The sequence below is a fragment of the Argiope bruennichi genome, chromosome 6 (genome assembly GCF_947563725.1).
Source record: "Argiope bruennichi chromosome 6, qqArgBrue1.1, whole genome shotgun sequence".
NCBI lineage: Eukaryota > Metazoa > Arthropoda > Arachnida > Araneae > Araneidae > Argiope > Argiope bruennichi.
The window spans coordinates 15,258,475-15,284,523 of NC_079156.1; the positions used below are offsets into that span (position 1 = coordinate 15,258,475).

Sequence of the window (26,049 nt, forward strand, 5' to 3'; positions counted from 1 at the left end):
GAAAGATCGATTAATTAACAGCATTTAATTCTAAATGCATCAAACATTAAGAAAATAAACAGAATCGTTTGAAATAATTGGCCGAAAAATGTTAAGCCTAAGCCTCATTAGTGTGGGGGGGAAATGCTGAAGCCTTACTCATTTGGCGGTGGGGAAATAAAGATTTTTTTTGGCTTGAAAGTTAGTTTTTAATTAATAATTAAAATTCTAATTAAAATTTCAAAAAAAGGACCCCAGGTGCATATTCTCGACCTCCAAGGTATACCCGTACCAAATTTGGTAGCTGTAGGTCAAATGGTCTTTTCTGTAGAGCGCTAACACACACACACATACACACATTGAGCTTTATATAAGTATAGATTATAACGATCCCAAAAATAATTTTGTTGAATACCATGCTCCTTTTTGAAGGAATATGAAGACAGAAGCGATCTAAAGGTGGCAAAGTTTACATTTCTAAAATTATTAAAAACTATTTCAAAGAGATCTCCCCTCAGGGGCTCACCTTCTTTAGGTGGGTACAGGTTCCTAATCCCGAGGTACCCAGGGATCTTTTAATCTTTTTCTCTTCTCTTCCCCTTTTTCTCTCTTCCTATTTCTCCCCCTGCCCCTTTTCTATACTTCATCCTTCCATCCCTCGACGGTAAGCGAGGGAGCTCTCCATGAGAAGCGTTGCCACTCTGTTTGCTTCTTGCTTCTCATGGACAGCCAAAAACCCCACGTGTTTGCCGTGCGTGGCGACCCATAAGACGGGTGGTACATATCGGTTCCTGATGTACGAATCGGCTGGTATTCGAGACATTTGACTGGTTTGCTTAAGGGGATCAAGCGAAAGTGGTCAACTTCTGGGGCTTGGCGTTAAGGGTAGTCAACGTTCCCGGAAGCGGCCCTTAGCGTATAGGTTCCGGCCAGCACTAGGGTGGATGCCGAGGCTGGAAATACCCAGAGCCGGTAATTGCCTTCCCTTGTAGGGCTCCATGGTGGGCGGTGCCCGTTGGAACCCGAACTCTTGTTTATTTTACATGGGCTCTTCTAATCACACCGTTGTTACTGCTGATTCAAAGTTTTTTATAATGTCTACTGTTGAAATATTTCACGAAATTTCACCATTTCTTGTTCATAAGCTTATTCAGTCACATATTGGAGAAGTGAAAAATGTTAAAAAATTGAAATCTGGAGATTTATTAATAGAAGTATCGAATTCTTCACAAGCAATAACTTTAAGTAAACTTACTACTTTAGGAAACTTAAAAGTTAACGTTTATGTGCACCGAAGTTTAAATTTCTCTCGCGGAGTTATTTCTGAGCGTGGTCTCAAAAACCACACTGAATCAGAACTAGTTCAGGAATTGTCTGAACAAAAAGTTTGTGCAGCACGCCGTATTTACATCAAACAGGATGGTCAGCTAATTCCTACGCAGCATGTTGTCTTAACGTTTTCAACCACTGATCTACTAAAATTTATCAAAGCAGGTTACTTAAGATGCACAGTAAAACCGTATATTCCAAATCCGGTCAGATATTTTAAATTCCAAAAATTTGGCCATTCACAGCAGGCTTTCAGAGAGTCGAAAATCTGTGCTAAGTGTTCTGTTTCTGGCCACGACTCTTCTGAGTGTATTTCTGATGATATATAATGCATAAATTGCCGTGGAGCGTATGCATAAATTGCCCAGCGTATTCGAGATCTTGCCCTCAATGGATACTCGAAAAAGAAATCCTTTCAACAAAGGATTCCTTTACTGAAGCCAAGAAATTAGTTACTGACCGCAATCCCAAACCAGGATTATTATACTTATCTGCCGTAAAGCAATGTTCACACTGTGGCCATATTACAGATTCCACTAAAGCCGAATCTAACATATTTTCTAGAACGATTTTATCAACAATACCTGCAAATTCTTCATAACAGGCAAAAGAACCACCAATTTCTGCAAACACTTCTTCCACTATTAATACTTCGTTGAAACAAAAACCCCAAAGTTCAAATCAAATCCAGACCATTAAAGCAACAAACAACCAAAACTTGTCCAATTCTAAGAAACCTGAACATCTAAAGGAAAAGAAAGCAGTCAAAAAAGCTCGTTTGGCTGCCTCAAAGAAAAAGAAAGATTTCACAAATCGCCCTATAACTAAAGACGATTTTTTAAAAAAAATGAAAAAGACTATAGATGCACAAAAAGCTGAATGATATATATACATCCCTCAGATGATGACCTTTTGACATCAGCTAGTGAGACATATGTTTTACTATCTTCTTCAAAAAGGTCCTGAGGTTAGGGTTTTTTTTTCTCATCTTTTTTATGGCAAACCTGATTTCTTGGAACTACCGTGGCGTTAAAAATAAGATTTCAGATCTAAAAGATGTTATTAACGCATACCAACCTTCTATCATTACACGTCAAGAAACGCACCTCAACCCAGGAGATACAATTTCACTAAAGCATTATAATATTGTACACAAAATTGGAATGGGAAATAGAGCCTCGGCAGGAGTAACCTTGCTGATTTCGAGCTCATTTCCTTCATCTCCATTAACCTTAAATACTCCTTTGCAAGCAATAGCTGTTCAAATCCACACCCACTCATTATTTACAGTTTGCAGCCTTTATCTTCCACCGAACACATCTGTCGATCAGACGAGTCTTAATAACCTCATTTCTCAAATTCCTGAACCATTTATTGTCCTAGGTGACATGAATGGTCACAGTCCACTCTGGGGTAATGAAGATGTTAATACCCGAGGCTTACAGATTGAAAAGATTTTAAATGATTTCAACCTCTGTTTATTAAATAACGATCAATGCACTTATTTTCATGAACCAACCAGAATGTTTCACTCTGTTGATCTTGCTATATGCAGTCTACCCCTCATGCCCTACTTTTCCTTACAAGTTGACAAGTACCTTCACAATAGCGATCATTTTCCTTTGATTATATCTGATAGCAGACGACAAACCCCATCTGCCAGTCACAATTCAAGATATAATTTTAAAGCAGCAAATTGGTTTAAATTTCAATCCATGGCAAACATAAAAAAGGAAATAGTAATTAATAATAGTATAGATACTGCAGTTAAAAATATCACCGATATCTTAATTGCCGCAGCCGATTATTCAATACCTAAAATCTCAAATAATTTCAGAAAACGTAGGAAGGTTTGGTGGAATGGTGAATGCCGAAAAGAATACAAGAGACAACGGAAAGCTTGGGACCTTTTTCGACGCAGTCCAACAACTTCAAATTTGTCAGTTATAAGCAAGCTAAGGCTAATTCAAGAAGGATACAACGGCGCAGTAAACGAGAATCATGGGAACAATATATCAGCAGTATACACTCCTCTATATCCCGTAAAAAATTATGGGAAAGAGTGAAAAAAACATGTGGCATATTTAAATCTTCAAATATCAGAACATTGTACAATAATGGACTTCCAGTTACATCTCTACAAGATATCGCTAACTGTATTGCATCTGAATTAGCTCATACCTCAAATAGCAATAATTATTCACCTCTTTTTTCACACCACAAAAGTGCAGCAGAAAAGCAAAAACTTAATTTTAACGCTTCTTCATACGCATCGTATAACACAGATTTCACTTTTTTTTAACTAAAACAGTGTCTTTCCCAAATGAATAAAACCTCTCCAGGTCCAGACAACATCAGCTACCTTATGATAAAACATCTTTCTAATACATCTTTGCACAATTTATTATTGCTTTATAACAGAATTTGGAATGAACACTCTTTTCTCTCCTCATGGCAACATGCTATTATAGTGCCAATTCTCAAACCAGGAAAAGAATCATCAAACCCTTGCAACCACCGACCTATTGCTCTCACTAGCTGCCTTTATAAACTCCTTGAAAAAATGGTTAATAAGCGTCTAATTTATTATTTGGAAACCAATAAAGTTTTTAGTCCCTTTCAAAGCGGGTTTAGACAGGGACGCTCCACAACTGATAATCTGCTTGCTTTGGAGACTGAAATACGTAATTCTTTTATTCGTAGACAGCACACAGTATCTATTTTCTTCGATATTGAAAAAGCCTATGATCGCGCTTGGCGATTTGGCATTCTTCGCGATCTGTATAACTGTAATCTACGAGGTAACCTGCCCCTTTTCATACAAAAATTTTTTGAACTCAGAAAATTTAGAGTCAGAATTGGAGATCAGTTATCCGACTATTTTATTCAAGAGGAAGGCGTACCTCAGGGCAGTGTTCTCAGCGTAACACTCTTTGCTTTAAAAATAAACGATATTTTAAAGCATCTTCCAACTTCTGTGAAAGGTTTCCTTTATGTTGACGACTTGTACATTTCATGTACAGGGGATAATATGAGTTTTATTGAAAGACAACTGCAGTTAGCAGTAAATAAGATACAAAAATGGTCCAACTTTAACGGATTTAATTTTTCTACATCTAAAACCACATGTGTGCACTTTTGTGGCAAGCGACGACTTCATCCGGAACCTGAGATTAAGATTGACAGTCAACCCATCAGTTTGTAAATGAGGTTAAATTCCTTGGATTGGTTTTTGATAAAAAAAAAAAAAACTTACTTTCCACCCTCATATTTTACATTTACGTAAGAAACTTGAAAGAGCTTTGAACATCTTGAAAGTTCTTTCAAATACTTCTTGGGGGGCCTTCCAGAACATCATTACTTCGAGTCTACAGAGCAGCCATACTCTCTAAGATGGATTATGGATGTGTGGTTTATGGTTCCGCAAAACAAAGTGTGCTAAAAAGATTGGATCCTGTTCATCATTCAGCTCTCAGACTTTGCAGTGGGACCTTTCGCACTTCTCCTGTCGAAAGCTTGTATGTTGAGTGTTATGAGCCTTCTCTAGATCACAGAAGGAAAGTGTTGACGCTTCATTATTATTTTAAAATTTCATCTCTTCCATCACATTCATTTTTTAACTACAAACAAAGTCGTTTCATGCATCGCTTGCAAAATGCTAGGCTAACAATAATTCATTCATTTTTCTCAAGAGCTACAAACATTCTCAATAGCTTAGGTATGACTAATATTCATGTTATGCCGATTTTAAAACATTATCTCATCCCATGGAAATCTTATGTATAACGTATCTAAATCCATTCAAAACTTTTGACAAATCTAATACGACTCCTACAGCTTAACAACTTTTTGTGCACCACATGGAAGAATATATGAATTTTATTCCTATTTTTACAGACGGTTCAAAATGCTCTTCTAATACTTCATTTGCATGTATTTTTATCAATTCCAGTCTCTCATTCCAACTTCACCCATCATGCTCTGTCTTTACTGCCGAGACCACTGCTATTCTTCATGCTTTATCTCTACTTTCTAATAGTCCTCCTGATAATTATATCATATATTCAGATTCATTAAGTGTCCTCGGGTCACTGACATTGCTACATCACTTAAGTCACCCTTTGGCCTTTAATATTCTCGAACTGCACGAACATCTTACTTATCAAGGATTCTCTATTCTCCTTTGCTGGGTTTCCTCTCATGTCGGAATAGCTGGCAATGAACAAGCTGACAATTTAGCAAAATCTGCCGCTCTATTTTAAACTGTCCTGTCCCTTTCAATGATATAAAAAAATATGTTAAAATCAACCTCCACTCAAAATGGCAAAATGAATGGGACCTCAAGAATACAAATAAACTCCATTTAATTAAACATATTATTGATCTCTGGCCCAGTTTATCTAACAGAAAGAATGATACAACTCTCACTCGATTAAGAATAGGTCACGCTCTACTCACGCACAAGCATTTGTTGCTGGGAGAACCCTCCCCTCAGTGTACAGAATGCCAATACCATTCTAATTGATTGTCCACAATTCATTTCACAAAGCACCCGTTACTTTCAGTCTTCCTCTATCATTTTGAAAGACATTCTTCATAAAATGAATCATCCAAATCTTTTCACCTTCTTAAAAATGATCGGTTTTTACCATTTAATCTAATTAAAAATGGTTCAATTATAAGGTTTTTTTTTTTTCTTTTTTACCGTTTACATAAACATTGACAAATCATGTCAAATACTAAGAAGTTTATGATTATATATTATTATTGTGATTAGCTTATGATTATGTTTGAATTTATAAACAATGGTTAAATGCACACAGAATCTTAGATTTCCTCGGCTGTCGGAGAAAGCAAGGCTTGATGATTATAATGACCGCATATTTACTATGCTTTTTGCAAGTCCTCGGTCCGAATTTTGGAGCGTTGAATAGTTTTATATATTTGCATTCTTTTTTTTTTATTTTTTTATATTATGCTCCAAACTAATGCCACAGTTATTACGAATTATTCCAATGGTCATTCTTCATAAAATACAATTTTACGATTAATATTGTTAAAATTAATTTAATTTTTTTAGAAGTAAACATTTTGGACATGCGCTGAAATCATTGATATTCCTAGCATTATGCATTCAGACAAGAGGACCATCATTTTTGAAAAATAGGAATCGGTAATCTTATTCAGAATCTTAGGCTAGCCTGGCAGCAAATTGAAGCGTGGCTTAGTGGATAAAGTTGAAGGACAGTTTAATGCTTTTTTTTCTGGAATTCAGTTCGAATCTTGAGAGCAACAAATAGTTTTATATATTCTTCCTCATTTTTTTGATTTTTTTATTTTTTTATTTTTGAGTATTATACTTCAGATAAATTCTACAATTACAAAGAATTAGTTCAATATATGTCTTTCATAAAATAACATTTTACTTCAAAGGATCTATTAAATTAATTTAATTTTTCATGTCAAAACTTGCACATGCGGAAAAAGCATTCCTGTTACCAGCATCTATTTACAGCAGAGCTGAGGCCAACTGTATTTGAAATTAGGATTAGTAAATCATATTTAGAGTCTTAGAAGTCGGTGGCAGTCGTACAAAATTTACCCGGTGGGTAAATTTCCCGGTCTACATTTCGAATCTTGGGAGCGACAAATAGTTTCATGTATTTTTCTTCACGTTTGAAAATTTATTTTGAATATTTTTCTCCAGACACATTCTACAATTACAACGATTTATTCCATTGGTATATTTCATTAAATAGTATTTTACTTCAAAATATATATTAAATTAATTCAATTTTTAGATGTCAAAATGACACAGTCGAATAGTTTCCTATATATATATATATTCCATTTTTCTTTATTTTTAATATGAGACTCCGTACTAATTCCACATTTACTGTGAATTATTACAATTTTTATATTTCATAATATGAATTTTTCTTCAAAATATCTATACATTTAATTGAAATTTTTAGCGCCGACATCTTGTACATGCACAGAAATCATTCCTATATTTAGCATTGTGCTTTTAGACCAGAGGGTCATCATATTCATCATGTTAAATAGTATTAAAAATCTTAGACTTCCCGTCTTGAATGGTGTGTGGCCTGGTGGATAGGACGACAGGTTGTCTTACTGCTTTTTTTTTCCCCTGGTCTTTTATATATAAATATCTTTTTTCCTTTATTTTTAATATGATGCTACAGGGTAATTCCACATTTACTGCGAATTATTCTAATTTTTATATTTCATAAAATAAATGTTTTCTTCAAAGTATCTATACATTTAATTGGAATTTTTAGCGTCGACATCTTGCACATGAGCAAAAATCATTTCTATATTTAGCATTGAACTTTTACCCATCTTTATTTAGCATGAACTTTTACCATGAACCAGAGGCCCATCATATTCAGAACTATGCACGTTAAATCTTTTTAAGAATTTTAGACTTCCCGGCTGCTTGAAAGGTATGTGGCCTGGTGGGAAGGACAACCGTTTGTTTAACTGCTTTTTTTTTTCGGTCTTTAGTTCGAGGCTTAAAACAGTCGAATAGATTTATATATTTATTTCTTTTTTCCTTTATTTTTAATATCATGCGGTAGAGAAATTCCTCAGTTACTGCGAATTCTTCTAATTTTTATATTTCATAAAATAAATTTTTCTTCAAAATATTTATATATTTAATTGAAATTTTTAGCGTCGACATCTTGAACATGCACAGAAATCATTCTTATATATAGCATTGGGCTTTTAGACTCGGGACTCATCATATTCGAAACTATACATGTTAAATCGTATTAGGTGTCTTAGACTTCCCGGCCGCTTGAATGGTGTGTGGCCTGGTGGAAAGGACGACAGGGTATTTCGATGCTTTTTTTCCCTAGTCCTTAGTTCGAGTTTTGAAACAGTCGAATAGTTTTATATATATTTTGTTCTTTTTTCCCCTTTATTTTCAATATCATGTTACAGAGAAATTCCAGATTTATAGAGATTTTTTCTAAACGGATTGTTTATTTTAATTAGTATTAGAATTTAACCACCATCGTAGATATAATAAAAAATTAAATTTGTTTGATTGCCATCTAGATTTTTTTTAGGGTAATTTTTTTTTCTGCTTGCAGTTTTTTAAAGGGACCGGCGACATTTTGATTTCAGCCTTTTTTATACCTCATAATCTTGCACGTATAAACGACACGGCCTGATAGGATATCCACTGGACAGCTAATTTCTAACAAAAATTAATTTTTCGTATGAGTTTTATATATCTAATAGGAGAAATATTTTAAGGAAATAAAGAATTACATTTCAAGTAGTTATAGTAAATCAATGCTATAATGCAAATTTTAAATTTTTTTTAAAAACTATCGGTCCTGTGAGTCATATTTAATAAACTATTCTTGAGACCCTGACATTTTATATAAAAATTCTCCTCTTTCTTGGGCCTAAAACAGACTGAGTTATGAAAATATAAATAATGCTATGTCTTAAAAATGCGCGATTTTAAATTACTCCATTGACCATCTCGAAGAAAATATGTCAATCAGAACCCGCAATTTCCCCAAGGCTGATCAGCCTAGAATAATGAAATTATTAATTGTTCTAATATAATGATATTCAGAGTTTTGTAACTCGCTTAAATTTCTTTACAGAAAAATGAAAAGTTATTATTATTATAATTATTATTATCTAAAAGTTAGAATGCCAAGAATATTTTTCTGAATATGATTTATAGTAGTAACAAAGTATTGTATAAAAATTAGACTTCATAATTTTTCATTTATTAATTGAAACAAAATAAAATATTAGTATTTAAGTCATTTAAATCCTTTTTAATGTTAAAACTAAAAAGTGAATTTTGTAAGGAATCAGAAATTTTTTTAATTTAATAATCCTTTGAGATAGTGTACAAATTATTTATATAAAAAATTATATAGTAAACATCAGACTTCAATGCTGAACTATTTCTGTGCTCGTATTTTTTAAAAATCCTTTTTAGTATCAGCAAGACAAATTTTTTTGTATTAATTGAAATTTTATTACTTCTATTTCAAATTTTAGAAAAGAGCTGAGAAGTAGGGAAATGTATAATACGATGAACAGAACGATATGAAGCTCATAAAACAGTTGTATGAATTATATGAACAATCTAAAGTTGTTTAAGTTTTAAAATATTATTTATTGAAAATTTAAATAACCTTTGATCCAGGGGAATAATGGTCCGAAAAATAAATTTTAAAACTAAAGAAAAAATGCATAATCAATAAAAGCTTGACGATAATATTAACTTTATTATGCTGCTGTATGTGGACTCCTTTAAATATTCTGTTTAACAGATGGCGACATGTGTTGGTTTAGTTCAAGAAAAAATAATGTTTACATTGTTTGTTGCTACTAGTGTCTCAATCGTCTATCCTATAGGGATAAACGTTGCGATTGAGACGCTAGTTGTTTTGCTAAATTGCCATAAAGGCTTAACTGTGAAATGAAGGCTTGATGGCGTTGCAGCTAAAAATCCTCAAATTTATTCAATCAATCAATCAAAATCTCGTGGTAAAGCGAATTGAATGACGTAATAATACAATACTCTTTTTTTTTTCTTTCTTTTTCTTTCGATCATTTGTTATTGGGCACCATGTGCAGCGTTGATGGGGATATCGAAGATATATCAAAGTTTTCTCTGAGGTTACAGAATAATACTGTCATTGGAAACAGGTGACAAAATTTTGAAATGAGAGAATTTTTTTGGGGCAAAAAAGAATTGCGATTTTATTGTTTTACATTGATATAAATAAATTGTTATATATGATTTAGTAGACAATAGTTTTCATGTAGTATTAATTGATGGGAGATATTTTTTAAGTTTCAAGCATGTTGATATTTTTCTGTCACTGAATTTTCCTAGTTCACATGAATTCCCTCTTCCCTTTACTTAAAATTTTGATTAATTGCCATTTATATTCTTGAATTATGGAGATGAACTTAAAAATGCTGATGTAATTGCTACAATGTTACTGCAAACATTTGACAATTCAATTTAGATTAAAAAAAATTACTAGAAAAACTAAACTAAAAAACTTTAGAATTACTAAAAATTACTAGAATCTTCATCAGGGACTTTATGGAATAGCATAATAACAATGTCTTCTCTGGGAGAAATTTTAGGTAAAAACTGCATTGTTTTGAATAATCTGGGATGTCTGGTCACTTTACAATTTACAGTTGTGATAATACTAAATTATTATTATAACTTAATTATATTCAAAAGAATTATGGATTTCAGATTATTCATTAAATGTGATTTCACCCATTATTAAAACTGGAAAGGAGCATTCTTTAAAAAATACTTTTAAAAATTATTACAGACTTTTCATAGAAAACTAAAAATCTAATTAAGGTACATTTTATTAAAAATTTATACTGGAATTAGAACTATTTTAGGATTTAAAAAGAAAATTCCAAAATGGTATCAACTTTCATAAATGTCGAACATAACTTTTATGTGCTTGCAATAATTGTATATACCTGTATTTTACCTTACCTATTATATTACCTATTTTTTATTTCCTAAAAATCCAGTACTTTTAAAACTAAAATATGTTCTATGTAAAGGGCTATTCAGTATGCACTCTTCTACTGTAAATTTTGAAAATGCCATCTAAAAATTTCCATCTCATTTAAACATCATTAACTTTACACCTCATTAGTTTTTTTAGAAGCATCCTCCTTGCATATGTTAATGACTTATGTAGGAAATAATTGTTAATTCAACCTTGACATTTTTAGCTTCTAACTGTAAACATATTAATAAATGTAATGTTTGTAAATACATTTTATTTTGATTTATCTGTTATATTATTATAAACTGATAAATGTAGCATGCATGAATTATATATAATTTATTGTATTTATATTTGAGAAATTTTTTTACTGCCTTGTAATATTTAGCTTATTTATGATTCGACAAATTATAATTTTAAGTACCTTGAATATGTTGATATGGATAATAAATAAAAAACAAGCCTAAATAAAAAATTAGATGAAATTTAAAATTTTTCTTTAAAAAATGAAAAATTTGTACAGGTTTTTATCATTAAATTTTTTATTTTAAAGAAATATAGTACTTGCATATTGCCAAAATGTCATTGACAGACCTAGTCAAATTTTTGTTATGAGAAAAAACTATTAGTATGCAATCTTTGGTAATTTATCACTTACTTGTGGTTAAAATGTAAATATTAGAAGTGTAAATTTTGAATATAATGTTAGCAAGTATATTTATATGATTTTGAAATAAAATGTTACCATTTATTTATTTATTGTAGAAAAAATTATGTTTAAAAATTTAAAAAATTGTTCCAGTTTTTTATTTTATTGTAATAGAATTCTGTTTGAATACAAAAACCTTGTTATCTTCATTCATTTTGTAACTTTTTATTTGTTGTCTCATCTCATTAAATTTTAATTTGTTTGTCAGCTAATTTAATTTAACTTCTGATTGAATAATAGATTTTTATTTTTTATTTTCACTAAGCACGACTGGAAATGTCAGTTATTTTAATTGAATAATTTTTCATATTAGAATAAAAATGACTCAGAAAATATGTAATGTATCTCAAAAAATAATAATAATTACTTCTTAATTTAATATAAAAGTAGGTTATTAAGTTATCATAAGTTTTTAAAAAATATTATTTTATATCCTTAGGAATCTTCTGAAATGTAAAAAGTGTGATTTAAAATCTGCAGTTCTATTGCAAAAGAAAGACCCATTTTGTAGGTATGGATTTACTATTTTTTAATATTATGCTTTTTTTTGAAGATATTTTTTAAACTCTGTAAAGTATAACTAATGCTTATAACTAATATTTTATTTTCTAAACAGTAACATGTTTTGGTGGTTCCAGAAGGTTTTCACATCAATATAGGTTATTTTATATAGATTGATAAAATATTTTTTTAAATAATGTTGTATGGTAAATAATGTAATGTTTTTGTAAATAATGTATGTATAATATGTCTGGAATTAAATTTATTAAGGCCTTATTTTTCAATTATAGGGAATGGAAGAAGGATATTTTTTGAGAATTTTATTCAATTTATATTTTAATATTTTGATTTTTAAATATTATGTAATATGATAGATAGATACATAATTTTTTTAACCTCTTAAAGGGCAATTTTTTTCTAGTCATATTATGTTATGAAATTAGAATAAGAAAAGGGATTCATTTCGCTTATTAGTTAAATTTCATTTGATTAATTAATTAATTTGGTTAATTAATAATTAAGTAACAAATCAAGACACGTCATTTTATGTGATAAAGAACTGAAGCATCTGAGTTTCTGTCTTTCTAAAAAAATTTGTCAGAACTTATGCCAACCTACACAATTTCATACAAATATTGATAAATTTGGTGGGAAGCATACTTCCCACAGCCCTAGAAAGGGTTAAAGATTTTAATAATATTTTAAATATTGCATGATTTTTGGTACATTAACAAAAATAATGTTATTAATCTTTGTTTTTCAGGCAATGTTTTTTTGAATACTGTACCCACAAATTTCGATCAACTATTGGAAAATCTAAGAAAATCAAGCATGGAGACAAAGTTTTATTAGCATGTTCTGGTGGTCGAAAGTCAACTGCACTTCTACATATGACTAAAGATGTATTATTTTTATTTAAATATTGCTAGTCTTTATTTGCATGATTTAGTTTGCACTGTTTGTTAAACCGTAAGAAACAAAATAGATTCTTGCTATATATTTTATAAAATATATAACAAAACGTCACCAACAGGGTACCTTTATAATACTCTTATAAAGGCACCCTTTTTTAAAATACTTCTAAATAATTTTTTATTCTATATAAAAGTAAAGGAAGACTGAACTTTTTTAATTAGTCTTTTCATTTTGTATTTTTTTATTCATATTTGTATGAAAAATTATGCAATTGTGCATTCACAAGTATATTTTTAATTAAATCATTCTTAAAATATAAACTTTTTTTAAATGTTTGTATTTCCTTATGTTTTTTTTATGTGTCTGTTTTTATGTATGTCATATCAAGTATTTACTCTGATTAATGCAAGTTCGATCTGATAAAAGTAAAAATAGGTATTTTCCTTCTAAAAATTAGGGTTGTTTCAAAGTAAAATTGGAATAGTATCCTTTTTAGTCTTCCTGATTTCTAATTTTCTCCTGATGTTTTGTGAAAAGGAAGGGTGAATTAAAAGTAAAATCTGGAAAGAAAAAAAAAGATAGATTGATTGAAAGGAAGATTGGTAGAAATGTTGATTTGAAATGTTGCTTATCAGCTTCCGTGCATTGATATATAGCATAAAATAATAATAAAAATAATAATAATAACCATACATTTATTAAAAGAAAAGAAAAAAATATGTATGCTATATTTGGGAAATTTATTGAATATTTTGTTCATTATTCTAATGGGGGGAAAAAGTATATGTTGTATATGACATTTTGCTAAATGCTGTCTTATACATGTCTTGAATTTAGAAACAAGTGTACTTTTTTGTATATTATTTTGAATTAAAACGCTACATATATTTATGCAATTTTTGATTTCAATGTTTTCTTAAAGCATTTTACATATTTTTTTCTGATGCTTTCCTTTGTTTTTGACTTTGTTCCATATTCTTCTATTAAATTTCCCTTGTTCAATATTTGATACCATTTAATTACCAGATGATAATGGAATTAACAAAAATTTTAAATATCATATCAATTTCTCTAAATAGGTCATTATCATTAAATGAATGAAATTGTGATCAATATATTGCCAACCAACATCTTTCTTATTTATAACATTTTTAATTTTATGTTCAAAATTCAGGAATTTTTTTATAGACTTACAAAAAGATGTTGATCAATTTTCTTTTAGGCTTTAGATTCTGCAACTGCAAAACAGATATCATTTGTTCCTGAAATACTTTTTATTGATGGTGAGTTATAATTTTATGCCATATTTTATTATTTGAATGTTTTATTCTGTATATTCAGATTCTGTTGCTTTATAAGATAAAGTGTTAATTGCACTTAATGATTAAAAACTGAAAGATTTTTTATTTTATTAATTTTTACTAATTATAGATTCGACAAATAATTAATGGTAATTTAAAATATAGTACTCCTAATATCATCTATCATAATTGCCTTATCAAATCGTTATTTCTCAAATAATGATTTGATATAAAATTTCATTTTTCATAAAATCAGAAATATGCTAATTCATACTACAAAAACATTGTCTAATTAAAAGATTTTGTTAAAAAAATATGGCTTTTGATGCAAAAGATACAAAAAATCGGCATGTCAATAGAATTATGAATTTGGCAATTAATGTCTGTTATTTTGTTGACTGTTCTGTTCACACCTCACCTTATAATTTAATTTATTTAATAATAATTTTTAAAGTTTACTGTAAACACACATTGTAGTCCTTATATTGTACAATTCTTTTACTTTCAATAAAATTCTACAAATTCATTTATTTGGCAACTAGCCTAATATCAGTTGTTAATTAACCTGCTTGCAGCCCATTGGCAATAGACCTAATTAGAAATCTACTACTAATCTAAATACTGCAAAACACATGTATAGTTAACTATATCTATTATCAAATTACTGTGTATGCCTCTTGTATATTGATATAAAATGCTGTATGTTGCTATTTCTTCTTACAATATAATTTTTTGTTTTGCTATGCGAGGTCTAACATGTAAAATTGTGATATAACTGCAATAACAAATTAAATATTAAGAATGAGTTTATATCACATTTATTTTCAGTTGATATCTTAATACTTCTTGTTATTATAGCATCTGTCATTCATGAAGTTTTAATTTTTTTGTAGATTCTATCACAGCACCACTAAAAGATGATGGAAACAATCTTCAAGATATATTAAATGAATTAAAATCCTATGGTTATCCTGTTTTGTATTCTTCATTGGAAATGGTAAGATAAATAAATAAATAAAAATTCTTAGTTTTGAAAGAACAGCAAATTTTTTATACTTCATTATTAAATACTGAAGAAGAATTAAGGATATATATATATTTTTAAAAAAAATTCTTTTGATTAAATTGTGCTTAAATTAAGTAAATTTTTTAGAATTAATTTATTATTGCATAGTAAGTGAAACAATTATTTCAAAATTCTTTTGGACTTTGGCATTAATTTTTGCATTTTAAATTTGTCATAGTTTACAAAAGTTCATATTGAAAGAAAATAAAATGTTTTATAAAAATTCTTATTACAGAATAAAATTTTACATCAATAATTCTTTTTTTTTCCTTCATCTATTTTGCTGAAATTACTCATTTATTTATTCATTTAATGTTAAAGATAATCCATTTAATTTCTATATACCATTCTTAAGATAATTGTCTGCTTGTTGCTATTCTATATTGTATATATGATATGCAGTAGATATTCTATTTTTTTATGGTTCAAGCAAAACATTTAAAATGCATTTACTCTAAATGATTTAGAACATTCATGAAAGTATATAAGTTTTAGTAAAGTATGTTTCTGATAAGATAAAAGCAGATGGATATTTTGATATAAACAGTGAAGAAATTTTCAGAAATGCTATTTATTATTTGGTGATTTTGTGAATATTGATTTTGTCTTATCTGGAACTTTTGCAATAAGTAAAATACTGATGGTTTTATATATCTTTCAAATTGCATCATTATTTTGAAATTTTTTCTTTGATTTATTTTTTTGAAATAATATAAGGAAATTTAAAGTAATTAGGTTAGTACAAAAAAAAAAATGTAATGCATTTGACAAGAAAAATTAAGAATGGAATTTTATTCTCAGTTTAAAAGAATTTAACTGAAATCTATACTTTAAATTAAAATTGGAATTAATGGATTAAATTTTATATATGTTTGAAATGACTTCCTTTCTGATACTTCTTACTTTTCATTTTAAGTGGAATAATTTCCTTGTTAAGAGTACTGATAAAAATTTTAAAATTTAAATAAATATTCGTTTGGAGTTCAGTATCTAACCATTGGGAATTGACATATTTTTCTATCAAAATGTTTTATTTGAAATTCATGTTATATGTTCATTTCAAAAATCGTGCATATGAAACATTTGTATTAATAAATTTCATGCTATATCATTAAATATATAAATACCATTCAATTAATTTAATTGTACATTTTTCTCTAGGTGTGTAAACTGAATGGGAATCAAAATATATTTTGGAACTTTGGTTCAGTTAATGATTTTCCAGTATGTTCTGATTCAAAAAATTGTATCCAAGAATGTTTGCGAGACATGCCTTTATCTGCTAAAATAGACTTTATAAAACATATTAAGTAAGTAAAAAAATATGAATATATCCAACACAGCTAATTTTGAACATATGAACCTAGCATTTTGTAAATTGTTTGACTAAAGTTTTCAAACGTTGATTTCTATGTTTTAAAATTATTATGAAATCTTTACTGGGTTGTTTTAATCAACTCTTAATAAAATCTTACGTGAACTTATAAAATGTCTTTAATTCATTAACTTTCAATCATATAAATTAGACAAAATAGGGCTGTAAAAATTGTTTTTATCTCTCTTAATAAGTGTGAATATTTTTAATTGTTGGAATGAAAACTGTTAAATTAAATTGATAATATTTTTTAAAGATATCCCAAATGTTTTGTGATATGCCTTAAAAACAAGAATAGCATTCTGTAATTTATATTCATGTATTTAAATGTATTTGATGGAAACTTTTAATTAAACATCTTTCCATTTCACATTGTTCCCCTTTTTCAAGCTGTGTTTATTAATTTTATGTTCTAAGGAATCTTTCAAACAATGATTCAAATCTGATGCACAGAATTTTAAAGTTGTTTATATGACAATTCTGCATTTTGTTAGAAACAAAACAAAACTGTAATTTCTTAAAACATTATTTACCTTTCTTAAACTTAATATTTGATTACTTTTCTACATTTTAAATAAATTTCTCATCAAACTTTATGATCACATTTTATTTAAATTTAAAAAAAAATTATAAACCCATTCAATTTGTAGATGTTTTCATTTAATTATATACATATATTGTCTATTATGTATTGTAATTGTGCATAAATTTTTTTCTTTAACCTATTCCTTTTGTTTGTATCATAATTTAGATTATTACTAATAACAGATATAGCCCATCGTAGTGGTTTTAATTATGTATTTGTTGGAGATACTTCATGTAGTTTGGCTGAAAACTTATTAACTGATATAAATTTAGGAAGAGGATCACAAATTTCTTCAGATACAGTAAGCAAACATTTTATAGAATTGAAAAATTTGTATAAACTTATTAGATTTTACTGTTTTTCCATTGGCATTAATATCTTTTTCTTGTGTGATTAAAGTTTTATTTTTAATCTTACTATGCTGAAAAATTAAAATACTAAAGATTATAATTTACTCTAATAACTCAATTTTTGATAGTTTATAATTTTTTTTTATGTATATGTGTTTTAAAATTTAGGAAACACCTTAAATTAGTTCTTTTAATTATACAATATGATGAATATAATTAAATTTTTTTATAATGTGTTATTCTTGAATTAAAATGAGTGAAAAATGTATTATTTTAGAAGCTAAAAGACAATTCCTTTTTCATTAATATTATTATTTATTCACAGTATAATATTCATTTTGCTAGAAGAATATGTGCTTTTTTAATATGAAGTAATTATTTTATTTGTAATACTATTTTTAAAATTTATGAGCATTTTTTTCATTCATTTTCAAAATATGGGAGAAATTAAATACATAGTGCTGCGGCTTGAACTATCAATAGTTTTATGGTATGCAATTTTACAGCAAAGAGTCATTGATACTCAGTTTAATTTTTTCTCTCTTTTTTTATGTTTTTCAAGAATTGTGTATATTAAATTATACTTTTAATTTTAGAATTTCTGTGATACCAGGTATAAAGTACCAGTTTGCCGTCCTCTGAGGTAAAAAATAAATATATTTTATAATGAAATAAAAACAATTAATGTTGAAGTGACTTTTTAAATGTAATTTTTTTATTTAAATGTAATTATTTTAAAATTTTTATAGGGAGTTTTTGAATAAAGAAATTGCCTTGTATCTTCATTTACACAATATCTCATATACTGTGTTACCTGATTTACTTACAAAGGTAAGTTATTTCAATTGCTTTTGTAACTTTCTATCACAGAAATGTATTGAAAGGTTTTTTCTTTCTTCAGCAATAAAAAAATTGAAGATTAAAATATTTTTTTCCTATTTTATAGAAGGAAAAAAAATAAATAGAATACTTGATTGCAATTTTAAACTGATAATATCAATACAGATGCTATAATATTTTAAAAACCATTTTGCAAATATTTCATACTTTAAGTAAAAGTATTGATCTTCCTTTTTGATAGTTATTGCTTTTTCTGCTCTGTTATTTTTAAGAATGAGATTTTATGTTATGCTCTAGGATTCTTAAATTGTCTCCCCCCTTTTTTTATGAATATTAGAACAGTAGTTTTAACTAATCACAATCTAAATCATTTTGATTTTATTAATATATATATAAAAATATAAAAATAATAACCCAAATTATAAATGAAAAAAATTATGTATTTATTCTTGTTTTTCTAAATGTGTCGAGTTTATTTTTTATCATTAAATTATGGGAAACATATTTTTTTTTATTTTTTGTAACCTATGGAGTCTTGTCTTATTTCTTTTTTTGGATTTGTTCATTTGAATCATTGTTCTTATTATAAATACTTTGTATTCTAAAAGTATATTTTCATTTCCTTCTTAACCTGTGTTAACTAATGTTATAGAAAAGTTATATACTTTTAAGAGTATTCATGCATGATGGCTGTAATCATAAAAAGCACAAAAATTATAAAAATAATAAGCAAAAAAAAATAATAATAACTGTGTATATACAGAAATTAATAACTTCTTGCAGAACAAAATTAATATTATAAATTGTGTTATGAAATTAATCATTGAAATTGATTATATTTTACACTCCTTGTATTTTATTTATCAAATGTTTACTGATTTCTTCCACTAATCCAAAGTACTTTAACTCATTATGAGAAGCTTTATAATATTTACATAGCAGTAAATGAAATATTAACTTTGTGAAACAATTTTTATACAAGATAATTTGATTTTCCATTGTTGAATTGTAAATTATTCTCTAGTACAATACATTTTCTTCACCTAAAATAGGTTTAATTAAAAAAATAAATGGTATATTTTTGAGAAAAGAGATTAGACAATCAGGCATTACATATTGCTGGATTGAATTTGTATTCAAATATTTTCCTTCTTTACCACATAGTAATTTAAACTTCTGTAATTCAAATAATTTCAACCTGCAAGTGTATTCTTTGAGTGGATTGTGGCTACTAATCAAACTATTTGTTTTAAATAAATGTTATTTCTCATAGTAATTTTTTTTTCAACGAATGGTCGCTTTGTTTAAAAACTTTTAATTCTGTATTTTTAATTGAAAGAATATTTGAATTAATCTTAGTTGCTTTGGATTTAATATAAAGTTTTGTCTAATTAAAATATATATATATATATATATATATATATATATATATTTATTTATTTATTTATTTTGCTTATTTTTAGGTATTATAAAATTTTATGTTGTTCATTTTCAAGCTAATTTTTATATATAACTAAAGGAATGCAAAGGCAGTTGATTAAGAAATTATTGAAAAGCCATAAGTGCTAATTTTGTAAAGTATTTAATTTTTCTCTCTCTGTAAAGGATTAATTTGGTTTTTATTTTTAATTTTTTTAAAAGACAGATACCAAATCAAGCATTCAAAGGCTAACTGAAAGCTTTATTACAAACCTTCAAGAAGACTTTCCTGCTACAGTCTTTACTATCTTCAGGTAAACACAGAAAATTTGTTTGAATATTTTCTAACTTTTTTCATCAGTATTATAGTAAATATGAATGACCGTGATGATAATGTATTTCCTTATATGTAACAGATTCAATGAAGTAGCAGCTTTTATATAACTTAAGAGTACTTTTGAATACAAAATTTAAAATAATTTTTTTAAGTATTCTATAAAGAATTTCATAGTCTGCTTTTTGCATTGGGTGTGTATGTTTAAAGTGTAATCAAAAGAAATTTCTTGCCATAGTATATCATTTTACTTTGGCTTTTTCATTTTATACCATCATTAATAATCAATTATGAAATTTTTCTTATATTATTATTTTGAGCTAATGTGACAAATTTATTATGTTATAAGATGTAGATATTTTTGCACTTCAATTAAAATGTTTATGAATTCTGTCAATCTCTATATTGCCCATTTGAATCTTCTGTAAATGCATTATTGTAATAAATTTAAAAATCATGTTGTTACACATCCCCCTGGAGAAGGAAAGCCTAGACCAGGTCCAGGATGCCCCATTGCACCAGTTCCTCATAAATCTGCAGAAAGACCCGTTCAACCAACAGCAACTTATTAGAAGCGCCAAGATTTAAAAATCATTTAAAATAAATATAAAAACAATAACATGTTTTAATTCTCAGATTACTGTTTTAACAATCAGATTGTTTTTCAATAAATTCATGTAATTAAATTTTAGAAAAGGTATACATAAATAAAATAAATGTTATTGAAATAACATTTCTTGAAAGTATAACAAATTATACCAAACAATGTGATATATACAGTACATCAAAACCTTTTGGAAACTATTCTGTTCTGTAAATCTCCTTTCTTAGTAAACAAATTGAAAAATTGACACATGCACACAACTAAATAAAGACTAGAACTGTCATACATTCTTTAAAAAAATGTTAAATTCACATTTGTTAATACATACATGTTCAAGATAAAGTGTATAAAGTGATTTGCAATGTTTTATTTTGTAATTATTTAATGATTGTTTTCATTTACCTTTGCTTCAGTCTGAATCAAATCATTTTAGATTATTTTAATTATAATTATCTTTTATATATTAATATTGAAAATAAGATTTTTTGAAACTCATTTCAGGACTGGAGGAAAGCTCTCAAAACAAGATGCAATGCTGGAAAATAAAATCTGTTTCCTTTGCATGGTTAGTTTAATAATTTTAGTGATTAGTATCGATTTGTATTCTTTAGTGATAGAATGACCAGTGATTCTTCAATGTTTTTTGATTTTAAATCAAAATATAAATAAATTTACAAATTAATTTAGTAATAATAATCTATTTTATATTTTTAAAATCAGTCATTAATATAACATTTGATTAAAATGGTTGAAACTGTACTCTTAACCTTTAATTATTCATATTGATATTAAGTATTTTTGTCTTTTTTTAAACTTTTGTATTATTAAAATGTGTTTTGTTTTATTTTGCATCTCTTAATAATATTATTAAGCAACATATTTTGATTGATATTATTATGGAACATATTTTGAAAGAAATATTTCTCTTTGAAAATCAAAAGAGAAATATTTTTCTTTTTCATGAAATAATAATTGAATTTTAAATTAAAATCTCCAAGTATTTGTTTTTAAGAGATGAAATGTCTGATGCATGTGATTAATACATATGTTTCTTATTGATTAATACAATTTTCTTATTCTGAAAAGTTTTTTTTTTTTTTTCAATTCTTTTATTTAGAATTGCTTAATTTGTTTCAGTCCAAACTTGACAATATTAAACCTGATCCTTGCTCAGCCCTTGAGGCTTTAAAACTTTCTGAAAAGCTCTCTCAAACTCCTGTTGATGCAATGCTGAACTCTGACCCTAATGTTGTTTCTTACGGAATGTCTTCATCGCAATCAAGTGATTTTGAAAATGGGTATATATGTCTTCTTTATTATTGTCTTATTACAAAGAACTCTGCTGCAAAATCATTGCAATATACTTAATATAAAATCATTTGTGTAATTCAGTAGCATCCCTGTATCAATGAAAAATATATTCACGGCCTAGTGGGAACTCTATATCAATTTACCTTAGGGATAAATTAGGAATTATTATTATGTTAACTAATCTAATCATATTTTTATCCTGTATTTTGAAATGTAAATAGAATACAAGGCTTAATTTCAATTCAAGAGAGACCCTAACAGTTAGAGAAATATAATTAGTTATATATTTATTTACTTTATTCCTGTATAATATACCACGAAGAAAATGACAAAGTAAGGAAATTTTGTATTTATTTGTAATTTGCACTAAATTACGAGGACATCAAAGGGGGTGTTGGTGGAAATTATCTCTATCAAGGATCTAAAAAGTTATTTTTATTTTGCAGTATTTTCTTTAAAGCATTCTCCATTAGAATGCATAAAAAAATACATCTAACAAGAAACACATTTCTTGATCTATATATAATTTTAAGCATTTTATTGATAATTCTAGGAACTACAGGTCTTTTTTAATCTAGTTTTTCCAAGTTTAAAATAATACAGTACCGTTTAAAATTCATAGTGGTACTAAAAAGACAATAAAAGTTAGAGCTTCTTTTGTTGATGATAAATTATACAGAAATTTATATGAATAATATGTTGAAAATAAAGAAGAAAAATTCGTATCATTTGTTTTTCATTTATATTAATGTTATAAATTAATTATTATTATTTAGATTATAAATGTTTGTTTCTTGTATTAAAAGATGTGTGTGAAAGTGTATTACTATTTTGTAATGTATGAAAAAATTTTATGTATGAAATATTTCATTATTTAAGTGGCTTCATGCTTAATTAATGTGAAAGGTTGAAGAGTTGTACTAGTAAATGTGACCGATTTGTCATACATCAGAGATTTATTATTATAAGATCTAATTACTAAACTGAACTCGGTGGCATGGCAACCTAAATGGGACAGGGCCTACATTTCTTGACTGAGGGTGCAAGGTATATGTCCCGGTTAGGTGGTCAGCCTAATCCGGAACCCCAGTGTTTATTTCCCAAGCATGCTTGGTCCTCAGTTTATTAACCCACTCAAGGGATGAGAGGCTGAGTCGACCTTGCCCAGCCCGAGGATTGAACCTCGGACCTGGGCGCGAAGCACTATCACTACGCGACCGGGCTTCTATTATAAGATCTATAAATTATAATTTATTTTACAATTTTCTGGATTATATTTTTATTAAAAATTGTCATGAAATTAAACATTATAAAGAAATCTATTTATGTATTTTTACCAAAATATGGTAACAGTACAAGTTATATTCATAAAAATTTCATTAAATTATTATTATTTTCTTTTTTTATGATTTGTAATTTTTGGAATCAGTAATATTAAATGGAAAAGTAATTTTGTCATGTTAAAAAAAATAGGAACTTTGCAATAATGACATAGAATGATGAATAAATATTGTAATTTGGTGATTATTTTTAGGAATCTCTTAAAGTTCTTGTGCCATGGTTGCTCTGTAGCCTTTCGAAACAGTGTAAGTAATTTTGTTATTTTTTAAGAAACTATTTATTGCATATTATTAATAAACAGTAATAATAAAATGAATTATTATTTTTTGTTTTCTTAGTTGTAAAATCTAATAGTTTTCAAATATTTATAGAAACAAAGTTCAAAATTCAGCCCATTTTTGAAGCAAATGAAAAGGTATCTTTATTTACATTCATTCTATTAAGCTATAAAACATATTTAATCTCTAATGTGTTCTGTAATATATTTTTTTATTAATGAAATGTGAAAGTTAATTCAAGTTGGAAATTTGTAGAGAAATTAAAAAGATTATTATTTGTAATTTTTTACGTGAAATTCTGTGTCAATTCATGTAAGCAATTTCATGTATTAAAATGCTCTATTCACTACTTCTGTACCTTTACGTACTTTCAATTTCCTCTTTTACTTTTTTCTGTTTTATTTGACTATTTAAAAATATTTGGTTAAATATTTTTTAGTGACAATTAAGTTTTCTTTCTTTTCTTGGGGAACTTTTTAAAAAATGCTTTAAATTATTGTGTTCCATTAAAAAAAATAAATTAAGTAGTATTTCCTTTTAAAAAAAATCTATTGAACCCATAATGTAGCCCATAATATTCTATAATATAATAATATTCAATAATATAATTTAATAAAATAAATTTTGCTTTAATTTTTTTTCTAATATAGTATTGCTTACAATATATATTTAAAGCATTGAAATAAAAATAAAGTAACTAACAAGAAAGAGGTAAATAATTCAGATTTCATGATATCATCATCTGATATTTAAAAGTTCGCTTTACAGATAGAGGTACCATAAAAATTTTATTATCTAATGTCCTTTTGTAGATATTTTTATAAATTAACAAATAAATATTGGTTATACAGCATTATGGCATTTACCTTTTAATAAAAAATTCTCCAGCTTTATGTATAATGGCAAATTTCTGATTAGGTAGCTGCCATTAAGATCACATAAAGGACAATTGAAAGAATTCATTTTTTTTTTGGTTGCTTAATAAAAAAAAGTCTGTAAAAAAACTACAAATTCTGAGAATCATAAAACATTAATATTAATATTTTTTAAAATATAACTGGTAAAATCCCCGAATTCCTTTATTGCATCCACTTTATTATAATGTCTGTAAACAGTGAATCTCTGCTTCAATAACATTGTGAAATATGAATACTGGACAATCTGAAGTCATAAAAGAAATTAAATGATTGCACATATGTTTTCAAAAAGGTAATAAAATAAAGATTAGCCTAAAGCATGTTAAAAAGTCTTAAAATGTGAAACTAAATTTATCAATTTATTAAAAGCAGTGTACTGTGTACTGCTTAAGGTTACTAATGTTCATGTGCTAATACAAAAATTTTAAATAATCAGTAAAATCTTATAAACTGTCTGACCTTTAGAAACACTGTACTAAATGAGTATGCTCTGTTTGTGTTCACTTAATGTTATTGGCACTTAATTAACATTTTGTTTTTGCAGAATTTTATTAAATGCCTATATTTTATTAATGCCTATGTGTTTTTTTCTCTTTTTATTCCTAGAAATGAAATGAAAGAAGGGATAAAGGATTTCCTTATAAATTCAGAAAGTGAAGTTTCATGATAATGTATTAATTTTTTATCGCATGTAACATAAATATTTGAAATAAAATTATCATTTATTTTAATTAGAACTTTTTCTGAATTTTCTGTATTTACTGTTAAATTAATGAAATAGTAAAGGTGTAAAATAGTCGCATGTAGAACACATTTTTTGTAAATTAAAAAAAATGAAATCAAATTAAAAAATGGGGGGGGGGTGGCAGATAATATGTGCCTGCTAATCATTTTATAGCTCCTATTCTTTATAACCAGAGTTAATAAATTTATCATAGATATTTGGGTTTTGCAGAAACTTTTGTTTTTTTAGATAAAATAGAAGTGTCAAATGAATATATATATGTGGGAAAAGGCAACGACCAGCATTAATATGTGAAATATATTTATTAAGATTAAAGAAGAAAAGATAAAACATTACTACATAGAACATAAAAGATACATGAGCGTGAGCTGCACGTCTTGCAGTCTCACTGCCCAACTCTCGTCTGCCAATAATGGCGGGAAAGCATTACGTGATTAATGACGTGACGCAACATGGCCAACATGGCGCCATACAGGATACGGGATCTGCCAGCGCTTCCCACATCGGCCATCATGACAGGATAGGCGACCTCGCCTTATGGTATACAGTACATTGAAGTAAATATATAAAACAAACAGCAAATATAGGAAAA

At 27.4% G+C, this 26,049-nt stretch overlaps 1 protein-coding gene across 2 annotated transcripts; it reads left to right on the forward strand.

Moving 5' to 3' along the window:
* Positions 1-9,796: 9,796 nt before the first annotated feature.
* Positions 9,797-25,443, forward strand: LOC129973026 (cytoplasmic tRNA 2-thiolation protein 2-like). Of its 2 annotated transcripts, none has more exons than XM_056087374.1 (15): positions 9,797-10,020; positions 12,014-12,085; positions 12,839-12,977; positions 14,213-14,273; positions 15,185-15,288; positions 16,519-16,667; positions 17,484-17,619; positions 18,265-18,311; positions 18,418-18,499; positions 20,150-20,241; positions 21,367-21,430; positions 22,003-22,163; positions 23,711-23,762; positions 23,889-23,932; positions 25,319-25,443. In XM_056087374.1, the coding sequence occupies exons 1-15, from the start codon at positions 9,941-9,943 to the stop codon at positions 25,377-25,379; spliced, it is 1,344 nt and encodes a 447-aa protein (XP_055943349.1). In that variant the 5' UTR covers positions 9,797-9,940; the 3' UTR covers positions 25,380-25,443. The 2 variants fall into 2 exon arrangements, with proteins under 2 accessions (XP_055943349.1, XP_055943350.1); XM_056087375.1 differs by having other exon boundaries at positions 9,966-10,020; positions 12,014-12,081.
* The last annotated feature ends 606 nt before the right edge of the window (positions 25,444-26,049 follow it).

Excerpts from the sequence above, each read along its gene's own strand:
- LOC129973026 (XM_056087374.1), top strand. The coding sequence starts at position 9,941 with ATGTGCAGCGTTGATGGGGATATCGAAGATATATCAAAGTTTTCTCTG. Across the intron at positions 12,086-12,838 it reads AAGAAAGACCCATTTTGTAG|GCAATGTTTTTTTGAATACT; the intron begins GTATGGATTTAC and ends TTTGTTTTTCAG. Across the intron at positions 12,978-14,212 it reads TTCTACATATGACTAAAGAT|GCTTTAGATTCTGCAACTGC; the intron begins GTATTATTTTTA and ends ATTTTCTTTTAG.